We start from the raw sequence: 13,058 nt of genomic DNA on the forward strand, positions 1-13,058 counted from the left end.
AAAAAAAAAACTACTACTACTACTACTACTACTACTATTATGACAAAATACCACTTCTATTATTTGCTCTTCAGTATCAGATTTACTCTCTCTCATTTTAACGGTGCACTATGTAACATTTCGGGCGAAGGTTCTGCCACCAGCTTGTTGTCACAGAAATGTTACTACTTTATTTGCAATGTACCACAGTATGGCATTACATTGAAGTATTGCATTTATTCAGGTGTTTATTGCTACACAAAATATCTTAGAAAATGTGGTTTCTGACTGTGATCAGGGTCGCCTCTCCACAGATCTGATCTCCACTTGGCTTGGTCACCAACTTAAAACTAGATGAGCTCAATGACTTTTTGTAGAACATTCCAGGCAAAGCGATTATGTCATGCGCTTGCGTTGACCCTCCAAAAGGTACACAGTGTACCTTTAAATAATAGAGCAATATTTTTGAATATGACGTCAATCAGCTAACCATGTTCGACTACTTAAATTATGAATACTAATGGTCCTGTACCTGATTTTTTTAAGTGTATTTGAGCAAAATTGGTCTTGTCCCACAGATATATTTTATATGCAGCTTCTTTGGTCAAAATCCAATTATAAAGTGTTAGTGCTAGTTGCTCTTAACTTTACCGCCAGGGCAAAACTCCGCTCTGGCCTCTGAAAGTTTTGAAAACACTTATAAACTCATTGCTGTGAATAATTAGGAATCTCGGAATGCGTAAGGAATGTGAGAAATAACTCTGGACCACCACAAACCATTTAAAATGAGCTAGTTCTGTTTTGTCACATTTTTAGGGCAGTAAAAATCTGGTACAACGCCTTTAATTCAAAGGGTTAAACCTAGCCTTTTCACATTGATATATTTGCTCCATTTCACTGCAGTTTGGGACTACTTTTACATTTTGATTTGCACAAGTCCTACCATCTTTCAAATATATACGCCCTGAAATATTAGCAGTAAAAAGTGCACAGCTCGTAAAAGCCGAGGTAGTGGCTTTTTCAACAGTTTTGGCTGCGGTCCACAAGAACTAAAGCAAACCAGCGTAGAAGTTCATCTATTAAACATGAGACGCGCTGGAGTGATGTATCCCCGTAATGTAGCGTTATAATGGAGATAGAAAGGGAAGAAGGGACGCCAACCAAACCGACCAATCGGATGGAGGATCGGTGTCAAACCTCAAAAAAATATGACAAAGTTGTACAGTGATTGAGAATGTGTTTTCAAACTGCAGAGCATCATCTATATATTAATAAATCACTTGGACAGCTTGTGTTAGATGTTTTGGAGATATAGTGGTATAGTAGATTGAGATGGTTGAGACGTGTGCAGACTACACGAGGGACAGTGAATATATTGTAATGATCTGATATTTTGTTCTTAGTTCAGAGTTGAGACCTTCTGTTGTTCTTGTAACTGTGCTGTTGTTAATGTAACTGGTCTTGTTTATCACACCTGGTTGCCATGTCGACACATAGTGGCTTTTCAGAGACTGACTCTAGTGAGTTGAGATTGCTGTTGTTTTGTTCTTGTCTTGTTTTTTCGGTCTAGAGTAGCCCTTGTGTTCAGAAAATAAACAACAAGAAGAAATTTGTCATGTTTCTTTATACCAGAACACTACAATATGGTGCAGAAGAGAGCGAATTAATATAGGGTACAGAAGAAGGACAGTGAATATATGATATAGAAAAGAGAGCACATTAATATATGGTACAGAGGAGGCACGGTGAATATATGGTACAGAGGAGGGACAGTGAATATATGGTACAGAGGAGGGACAGTGAATATATGGTACAGAGGAGGGACAGTGAATATATGGAGCAGAGGAGGGACAGTGAATATATGGAGCAGAGGAGGGACAGTGAATATATGGTACAGAACCACCAGGAAATAGGAGGCCTAGAGGAAGACCAAAGAGCAGATCTATGAATGTTTTGGTGACGCTTGGACAGGCCATAATTTCAGATTGGCAGCCAAGTTTCAATCACTCTGCCCCCGAACAGAAGTAGAAGTAGAAGAGCGAACAAATAGGTATGGGACAAGATCTCGTGATTTATTTCCCAATCTTTAAATCTGGCACAGGCGTGAAAGAGTTATGCCTCACTCAAGCTCCGGAAAGCTAAGACAACTCTAAAAAGAGACTTGTAGCTAACGTATTCTGATAGAAAACACCCTATTTTTTTATTTTTATTTTGCAATGATAGCATCAATATTGACCAAAATAGTCAGTGCAGATTTGTACCAAAATGGCTACACGATGATTTTGTATCATCGATCAAGAAAATTAAATTGAAGAATGAAGTAAGTACGTCACAGAGGGCGTATGCCGGTGGCGGTGAAAACAGGGACTGATTGGCACTATGGCGTCTTGAAAATAAGCGATTAAAGATTGCTCAAACATGCAAGAGTCACTCCATATACAACTTTGAGAGGGTAAATGCAGAGAGGAAACTGTAACATGGTTAAAAGCTCGGAAAAGTTGATTTTGCAGAATAGGTCTGCTTTAAAATAAATTCACAAAACAATATATAAAAAAACAAATGAAAACCATGTCACCGTAGTTGTGAATTCTGTCTTGTCCCACCCCCATGAACAAATTCTGAACAAAATTGTAATGTCTATTTACACCAAATTCTTATACAAGAGGAGCAGATCATCGCTATGAACTTACCATACACACTAGCAAAGCACAGGTGATCTTGAAAACCTACAACAGCCCGTTAATTGCTCTGTTAGCATCTGTCCTTCTCTCACTCATCCTTCCGACGAATGTGTTCCTGATTGCACCTTTACTCAGATAACATCAGCTGACAGGATACAGCCTCCTCAATGGCACCGCGGCAGATCATATCGCTCGGCTGGACACAGATGGCCGCCGCTATCTGCAAACACACCTGTGCCACCCACTCGCGGCTCTGCGCTAATGCTAACTGCTAATCCGGAGAACTTTTTAAAAATCTGCGACAGTATTTCAAAATGGGTTCCATCTGTTGCAAAAGGGCTCCTGCAGGGATAATGAGGTTTGATTTTAACATGCACAAACAAGTGGTAAAATGGGCGCTGTAGGAATCTAGTGTTTCGGGTGTTAATTTGAAGTAGTTTATAGACGACGTGGCATTAGATTATTTTATAGCTACAAAAATAACTTGAAAAACATTTTGAATAAATAAAAAACATGGTCAGTGTATTTAATTTGAACATGATTGCTTCATTAGGGATCACAGAGAAAGGTAATGCTTATGAAATATTTGAGAAAAATCCTACATACTGTTTACAAGGGATGCACCAATACCGATACTAGTATAGAATATCGGCACCAATGCAGAAAAATTTGCTGGATTGGGTATCAGTTTCATGATATCAGTTCAGCCGATATACTGGTGAGCCTTTAAATGGATGAGAGATAATAATAATAATGAATTTACTGACTGATCTAAGCCCAGGATGTCTCATTATGTTTGAACTTTAATTCATACAAAGCTATTTAGTTGCTACTTGCAGGATAAATAACAGTTACATAAGACAATTGAATCATTTTGTAATAAGTTAAGAGTGTTTTGAGGAGGAAAATGCCATTTTTCAGTCTCTATACTGGTGTTTGTTAACATTGGATATCGGTAGATACTTAAAGCCATAGAATCGATATTGGTATCAGAATTCAAAAAGCTGGATTGGTGCATCCCTACTATTTACCAACTTAATTATAAATGATGAATCAGATTTCATGTGTCCAATATAGTAGTTTTATTTTTAGCTGTGTCTATCCATTTGTATCAGTTTTGGCACTGAAATGAGGTGTGGACTGCAGAATTGTTGATGTTGTTTTATTTTGGTGAATGCTATAAATAATTGTCCCTGTGTGTGTCTCCTGTCTCCAGGCTGCAGATGCCCCTCAGGTTCAGTCAGTCCCTCTGGCCTGGGTGAAGGAGGGTGGGATGGTACGCTTGAACAGAAAACACCTCCACACTGAGTTTAAAGGAGTGCGCTCTGAGGACACTGTCTACACCATCCTGTCTGCGCACGGACAGCCCACATACGGTAACTATGGCAACTCTTAATGACAGGTTAGACCCCACTATCACTGAGGGACCACTGAAGTCATATTACCGTAAATTTCGGATTATAAGCCGCTACTTTTTTTCCACGCTTTGAACCCTGCGGCTTTTACAGCAGTGCGGCTTATATATGGAATTTTACTGGATAACGGCCCCTGGGGGGCGCTCTCTAGCTGTAAACGTAAAAGTGAGACAGACGTGGGGAAAGATTCTGCTCTGAAGAATTCACTAGTTTTGATTTTGAACGATCATTTTGCGCATCATGAAATGGATATGATGCAGTTTTTAAGATAAAGAAACAGAAAGGAAACAGAGCAGGGGTCGGCCTTTAACACGCAAAGAGCCATTTGGACCCACTTTCCACATAAAATAAAACACTGGGAGCCGCAAATACTTTTTGACATCTAAAATGAAGATAACACTGTATAATAACAATAATGTAACGGAATAATGTAGGTTTTACTTTCACGGACAAGCCTTCTACACGTGGCAGATAAATATGGCAAAAACAACTTAAGTGCATTAAAAAAATACAACTCACCAAACCGCTGCATCATGCATCGCGCTGATTATGTGATTATGTCTACTCTACTCCGCAGTTTCTTTAAAAAAACAACAACAAAAAAACTCGTAGCGTATCGTTTAATCCCAGGTGCTTATTCTCCATGTGCCAAAGCAGTTTTGAAGGTTTCATTGCCTTATTTGCTTTTCCCGTATGTTACGCAGAGCGGACTCTGTGCGTGAGTCACCTGTAGCGACAAACCCAGATTTTAAGTAGGCATTGTCTGTTAAATTTATCTTTCTTTTTCTTGGAGGTCGTAGTCTCTTCTTCTGGCTCCTCAGTTGTCCTTTTCCCCTTTGTTAAAAAGATCTCCAAAGACTTTTGTTTTGGCTCATTTTCACTCGCTTGTGGCTCTACTTTAATGCGTCGTGTCTGATGTGTTATACGTGATACGTCACCGCGGAGACAAGAGCAGATAATATACTTGCTACTACATCAAATAGATTTCTGTGGCGATTTCCAGCAGGATTTTCATGATACATCTACGGACGAGCTTATTAGTGTGTCATTAGGGACGGGCCAAAGTTGCTCCTGACCCCTGTGCGCACAGCGTCTGAAAATCAGGGCTCTTTACGCAGGACTGTGAGCTGTGTCTGTGTCAGTTCCCAAGCCACGCAGAGCCGCAGTATGAGGCGGAAAGAGGCGCATGCGGCTCCGGAGCCGCGAGTTGCCGACCCCTGAAATAGAGCCACTGCACGTAAGCTCGACATCAATGAATCCAACTTGGTCAATGTAAAAAGACGACAAAAGTTTTCAGAGGAAATAAAAGCAGATTTTCCGTGTTGGTGCAGCTTTATTTTCTAAACCTGCAGATGTGTTCATCCCGTGTTGTTGTCGTGTTGGTGCCAATTTTCAGGCACAGTTTAAAAAAAAGCGTGTCGGTGCACCGTCTTTCTGTGTAAATATCTCATGTTACAATATGAAAACCTGCGGCTTTTATTCAGGTGCGGCTTATATATGTACAAAATTGATTTTCTCTTCAAATTTAGCTGGTGCGGCTTATATCAAGGTGCGCTCTGTAGTCCGAAATTTACGGTACATCATTTGTAACATAAAGTTGCACAAGCTTTGAAAAAAAAAAAATTGACTATGTTTTGCCATATTAAAGTTGCATTGAGTAACTTTCTTGGTGGAGGGTCTGCCATCCTGCTTTGTCTGAAATGTCTATATCTATAGACAAGCAGGCAACACCATGAGGCCAAATACCATGTCAGATCTGTGGAGAGACGAGCCCAACCAGATAACTATGCATATGCACAAGGTGAAATGCCCAAAGACACAATAGTAGTGTTGGGAGCATCAGACCCCAAACCTTAAAATGCATATGATAGGGTTTCATATTTTTCTATTATTACTTAGTTTGGTAAGATAGTACCAGTGGTAAATATGTGTCACTGTTTTACAACAGTTAAAGGTGCTATGTGCAATTTGATTACAATAATTGTTTCACTATAGCAACCCAGCAGCCCGCTCTTCCACGCTGTTCAGCTCCACGTGTGCTTGTATGTGCACAACCTTCAATGACATCAAGTTTTGACTTAAACATTATTTTCATTGTAATTCATTATTTCAAATTTATTTTCAAATAATATATATATAATATCTATTATTTCAAACCTGGGGTCCTCTCTCTGACCCTGTGTTCATTAAAAAAGGCTGTGCATTGCAATAACTAGCCTATTTTGATTACGTTTGATTCAGTCTGAAACAGACAAAAAGTAAACTGCTGACAAAATGTAGGCTTAGTTTGTGCAGTAGGCCTCACGCAGGTTAAACTGGACTCAAATGCATAACAAAGAAATACCGCCACACTTCTTAGTCTCAGTGAATTCAACAAGTTTATTCAGGAAACAGAGCCTGCGTGTCTCTCTTGACAGAACAAATTAAATGACAATCCAGCAGCCACTCGATGAACAGAAGGAGCACATATAGGCTCCCCTGGGCTGAGTATCAAAATGAGCGGCAGCTGCCGTGAAAACAGGGAGGTAACAAAAAGAAGGATCTGAACAGGCTGGGAAAATGGAAGAACAGAACCCTCAGACAGGGATTACGACCGGTTCAACGCACATTCAGCACATTAATTGGCCTATGTCTAATACTAATTTAAAATTAACTGGTTTGTGTCTTTCCCTTCGCATCCCCTTTCTCACTTTATCTCCCTTGTTTGCTCTTAACCTGTATCACACTGGTGCAGAGGGCAGGGACAGGGGCAGAGCTGAAGACCTTCTGTGGCTCAAGAAACAATCTGTCCTTTCTTTGTTGTTTTATCACAGCTTGTAATAAAGATAGGACAAGATAAAGTCCTGTCTTCTCTGCAAAAGTTTCAGCACATCTGTGATGTCAAGTTTCAGCGAAACAACTAGACATAAAAGCTCCAGTGTTAACAACCTACACAAAGGGCTTTATAGTGAACGCTGGACGGGAGGCAATGCACTAATCACGCTTAACTCCGCGCAGACGACAGACGGCCGACAACAGTGAAAGTGGGCTCAGCAGATTATAAAAATGATCTTGTTTGCTTCAGTGGCGACTCTGGGACAGTTCTAACATGTCACCATGGAGAACACATGAACGTGCATAACGTCACAGCCACAGATTTCACAGAAAATCTGACTCAAAAATTAAACTAAGCTGACTGGCTTAAAGGGGCAGTCACAGTGGACAGTAAAAGTGTCAATCGACTCATCAGTACAGATAGAGATTCAGAAAAAGGCAAAATAAGAAATGTCATGGGCATAAAACTACACATAGCACCTTTAAGTGTTTGTGGAAAAAGTGAAAAGAGAGATGTAAAAATATCTCAGAAGTAGCTGTGAGAATACGAACATGGGACATGTATTCTGGCAGCTTAATGTTCATTTACCAAAATAAAGGTGTAATTTATTATTATTATTACTCTAATCATATCTACTGTGCAATTCAAACATGTTTTGGCCCTTGTTAGCACACGAAATGAGGACGGCCTTATTTCACTATTCCATTTAGTCTAAGAACAGGTCTAATGTTTTTCAAATCAACCCTTGTCTTGCATGTGGTTGTAGGCGATGTGGTCCTAGTCTCCATGCCTGCAGACTCGCCCCTGGACCCCCCCATGTCACAGGACAGTGGCTTCACCTCCACCTCCTCCTTCACCCAGCAGGACGTCAACGATGGGGCCGTATGGTACAGGCACCATGGAGCAAGCAGCACCACTGACTCCTTCCAGTTCAAGGTAACCACATTTGGGGGTCCTGGGTCAAACACTATGGGCTAGGTCTGAACAATTTGGGAAAAATATCAAACGACAAGCATTGTGTTTACAATTAGATTTGCGATTTATGTTTTGGTAATAGTATTCTGTTCAAAGTCCACATTTTAAACTTGTCCAGAAGAATTGACAAAAAGACAAAAATATGAACTGACAAACCAAACAAGAATCACATTTCAGATTCAGAACATGTTTGTACAGATGTAAACCTCAGCATTACGGGCTTATTCCACATAATGCAGCTCCACTGTGCCACGCCACTGAACGGTTTCCGGCTGAGGTGCAGACCCTTACTCATTGCTGCGCTGCACAGGGCTGCGAGCCCCAAGGAGCTCAAGAAGAGCATGTGCAGAGTTTGTGAAATAAAATACCAAAATAACTTTATTCAAAAGCAGGAGCAGATCACTCTCTGTCACATGAGATCACTCTTTAGCTCATGTCGCATCAGTTTACACGTGTAAACAGATGCATGAAACTGTTGTGTAAATGAAGTTTTAACATCACTGTGTTTCAGTGACATAAAGTAAAAGTTAACAGGCACTGACCAAACTATCAAAGCAACAACTGTTAAAACATCTATAGAAGTAATCTGATGGAAATATAGTTTGTGCGGAGTGTATTTCCTTTGTAAATTTGGCTGTAGTTCACGTTCTTTTTCCTGTTTGGAGTGTTCTGCACTGTGAAGAGTAATCTGGCTGGACATCAGTGGAGAAGTTAGAGTTGGTCTGTAATTTTGTGGGAGGTGTGGCGGTGCACAGGCGGGATGTGGAATGGCTCTCATTCACTACAACAGGTGTGCGATTACCACAGTGTATGGAGCAGCGCAGCAGAGAGATGCACGATGTGGAATCAGCTCTTAACTTTTTTATCCAGAATAAGACCGGATATTTTGTTGATTGTAGGTTTTAGCTTCCTGTTATAGGCACCATTATGAGGACTTTTCACCGTTCAAAAGATGATAATTGCTATGGCAAGTTGGCAATGATCCGAATTTTTCATCATTCTGAAACCCATGGACAGAGTTAAGATGTTAAATAGTCACAATTATAGCACTTTTCTACATCCACTCTGCACAGAGGAGGATAGAGCAGCCAAAACTGAACTCAAGTAACAGTTCTCTTACTTCAAAATACTTCAAACTTATATTACTCAAGTAGCAGTACAAAGCAGTGGTCCAAGATATTACTCAAGTTAGAGTAAAAGGTATTTGGGAAATTTACTACTCAAGTAAGTGTAACTGTCAGGATGTAACATCTGATTTATAGTTTGAAGTTAATGTATTTGAAAGTAAAACACATTAAACAATGCACAAAATCTGGTATTGTCAGAGACACAAAAGTGAGACAAACAAAATCATATCTGAAGGAGTGGTGCAAAAAACAAACAAATAATTTCATATTGTGAATATAAAACTTTTGTCACTTGCAGACTTAGTCACAATGGGAAAAGTAACCAAAACTTTTACTCAAGTAAGAGTACTGTTACACTCATATATTACTCAAGTAAGAGTACTGTTACACTCACATATATTACTCAAGTAAGAGTACTGTTACACTCACATATATTACTCAAGTAAGAGTACTGTTACACTCACATATATTACTCAAGTAAGAGTACTGTTACACTCACATATATTACTCAAGTAAGAGTACTGTTACACTCACATATATTACTCAAGTAAGAGTACTGTTACACTCACATATATTACTCAAGTAAGAGTACTGTTACACTCACATATATTACTCAAGTAAGAGTACTGTTACACTCACATATATTACTCAAGTAGGAGCAAAAGTATGGGATCAGAAAACTACTCTGAGAAGTACAATTTTATTAGAAATTTACTCAGGTTACTGTAATTGAGTAACAGAGTACTAGTACAATTATACACCAACTGGATAAGTGTCTTGCCCAAGAACACAACAACAGTATGCACAAGGATGGAACCACCGACCTTTAGGTTTTGTTTTGTGTTACTTATCTCGACTGAGTAATCCTGATTATTGGCTAACAAAGAAAACTTGACTTTAGCTTTAGCCTCGAGCTGGGGCTTTGCCTAATCTACCTGGGCATCTTAATGGGTCCAAGATCTGGGACAAGATACACCAAATGCCAACTGGACAGTGGCCTAGTGCTGTGAAAAGGACATTCTTTGTCTCTTATGTCTGGGCTTGGTTTTCAATAGGGCTTATGTATCATCTTTAGCCCATATAATGCTCCAAATGTTTAGTTGGTTGATGTTTCTAGCCAGTAAACTGTACATCTATTTTAAAGATGCACTATGCAACTTGTGGTAAATGTCCTACCACATGCTCGGGTTGTCTAAAGTATCAAAAATCAGAAACTCATTTGAGCAGGTATTGATACTAAAAAAGTCACATTCACTGGATACAAATGAGCCTTTCCTGAATCGCTTTAGAATGATCTTGAGCTGTATCAGAACAAGTATTAGACCACATAAAACTGTATACGCCCATGGAGCACTATGGAGCCTACCTCGACGACTGAGGGATTACACAAATATAAGGCCATATGGAAATATAAAAGAAAAGTACTATGATTTAACGTTGGAAATCACATTCTGTTGTCTAACTTTTTTATTGTCAGTGCTGTGGTATCGGACTCCATATTGAGTATCGAGTCATTTCATTTGCATAAAATAGGGTTGATAAAGAGCTGGTTAGAAATGTACCCTTTGTACCCTCCAATCAGTGCTTTTAACCTGAGGGCTTCACAAAATCATTTTCTGTGCTCAATGAAAAAATCTACAAAAATAACATTGGCTTTATGAGAAGTGCGTCACAAAATAAAATTAACTTGCCTCCCATTGTAACCCTGTTGGATAAGCATTGACTGGCGTAAAAGCTCCAAGGCCGTGTTTTTGTTCATTGTGTTCTCTACAATGGGCCGGGCCGTCTAATTGCATTGACTCCCATTGAAATTCTTGGGTGCAAATTTGACTCACTTATTTTAAACACGGAACATGTTTTTTGACCCTGTCTCATTAAAATCCCACCTTTGAGTTGACCTGGGGTAAAACTACACTAAAGCTTGGCTTTTTACTACCCAAAAATTGGCCAATTGCAGTTCACTTAGTGCCCATAGTAAGGGCACTTTCGCTGGTTCTGGTTAGTCCTGTCCTGGTTTAGTCCTGGTTTAGTCCTGGTTTAGAGACCTGGCTTAATCCTGTCTTGAATCAAGTTTGGTCCAAATATTAAATATACTAATAAAATAGGTCTATATTTGACACTGCTGTTGGTGTGAAGGGGACTGTATGGACACAGATGCTGGTTTGGACTTTTCACTGGGCTGTGGCTGTGTGCTCCTTCATCATGTCTCTGTCCTCTTTTACTCGTCTCTCACTCTCGGTCAAACTGTATCCACATAAGCTCTGATTTGATCCGCTAATTCACGTCACATGTGAAGAACTTCTTACAGCTTTACTTTTACGCGCAGTGGGCCAGCTCCAAATACAGACACTTGGATTTGAAAGAAATGAAAACTTCTTTGTTACAAAACAAACTATTGTCAGTGCATTTGATCCTGTTCTAGTCCAGGTTTAGTTCCAGAATTAGTCTCAGTTAAGTCCACATTTTGATGCAGAGATAAGGGTTTAAATAGTTTAAAGAAGAAGACACTCTGTTCCACCTTGTGATGTCATGTGGTAATACAGGAAGTGCTACACTGTCTTTTTTTAACTCTATACACCTCCACTAAAATCCTTTGAATGATTTCAGCCCTGAAATTGCCAATCTGAATTAAACGCAGCTGTTAACTTGAAAACTACAACTGTATGATGTCACAAGTTGGAACAGAGCATTTTGAGCTTTGGAGATGTAGACAGACCAATAATAAAGGGTTACTCAAACATGTGCGAATGAAACAAAACACAACTCCAGTCATGTTTTTGAGAAGGTAACAGCATTATAACATGGCTTCAAACTCACAAGAATCCATTTTGCATAACATAAGACCTTTAAAGTTAGGGTTAGGTGAAAGTTAAGCAAGTAATATCTATGGTTAATGTGATAAGTCTCCAGGGTATTAATGTAAGTCATAACAATGTCCCCAAAAAACATGGAAATCCAACCTGTGTATTTGTTTAAATGTAGACTCATCCCTTACTCCCTCTGTATTAGTCAGATCTCAGTCCGGATGTCAAAAATATCAAAATTCTAAATGCTACTTTGAATGCTAAAATTTTTCTGAAGTGTTTCTTAGAATTCTCCAATATTTCATCTCATTTCTCTTTCTTTCTCTGGCTCTCTCTCATCCCCTCTCTGCCTCATCTCCTCCTACCTCCCTCGTTCAGCCCATGCTTTTAGATGCCTCATGCAGATCTGTGTGTACTTCAATTACACATCAGGGCTTTTGTATGGGACTCAGAGGGAGGCTGTGCTATTGAAAGGAGACAAGTACAGACAAGAGCGGCATGCAGTCTCTGGATGTGCGTCTGCAGGATTGTCAGGCCGCTATTATACGCATCAAAGTGAAATCAGGAATAATGGTCTAATATAAGAAGGAGAAATTGAAGCTTTTCTATAGAATCAGAAATGTATTGTGTTCCTTGTACTTCTCACTAAGATGAACGATCGTAAGGCACCGTGTCTTCAGTCTGTCTCGGACGGCAAAGATTCTCAGAAGATGGCTGGCTTTCTGAGTAACAGGACTAAATTAGATCTAAACCATGTCTAAAGGCAACTAGGACTTCACCAAAGCTAATGCAGGGCTAAATTGAGCAATAAAAAATATATAGTTGGAGAAAAGAAAGGGAAAAAAATAAAACAATGGACTGATAAACATTGCAGATTTCTTCAGAATCAATGAGCCAATTCCAAGGCTCTGGACTACTCCGCTTATGGTTGACCTGAGACTCAGTGGAGGAAGGGACCAGACTGTGAGATCTTCTGTAGAGAATAGAGAATATAGATGTTAAATGATGATGTCTCTTCCGGGTCAGTAAGGTTTAAGAAACCCTTGGCCAGCGGATTATTTGGACAACACACATGGATATTAAAATCATTCATAATTAGAACACAGTCATATTTTGGCTTCAGCCCAGCTTATTTAAAAATGGAGTAGGTGGCTGACAGAGTGAGCTGTTTACTGGTATGTTTCTTTTGGTAAACATTCGCAATACCTCCCCCGCGACCATGTTTCGGTGACGCATAGAAAATCCAATTTTTGATGCAAAGT

General features: G+C 39.6%; 1 protein-coding gene across 1 annotated transcript in view; it reads left to right on the top strand.

Annotated features, from left to right (window-relative positions):
- The window catches only part of fras1 (Fraser extracellular matrix complex subunit 1), a 263,378-nt gene that overhangs the window by 180,350 nt on the left and 69,970 nt on the right, over positions 1-13,058 (top strand). Inside the window, exons 30-31 of the mRNA XM_055224440.1 lie at positions 3,877-4,036; positions 7,657-7,826. Of these exons, the coding sequence (XP_055080415.1) occupies positions 3,877-4,036; positions 7,657-7,826 (330 nt within the window). The remainder of the gene's footprint in view (positions 1-3,876; positions 4,037-7,656; positions 7,827-13,058) is intronic.

The sequence above is a fragment of the Periophthalmus magnuspinnatus genome, chromosome 9, assembly GCF_009829125.3.
Source record: "Periophthalmus magnuspinnatus isolate fPerMag1 chromosome 9, fPerMag1.2.pri, whole genome shotgun sequence".
In the NCBI taxonomy this organism is placed as follows: Eukaryota; Metazoa; Chordata; class Actinopteri; order Gobiiformes; family Gobiidae; genus Periophthalmus; species Periophthalmus magnuspinnatus.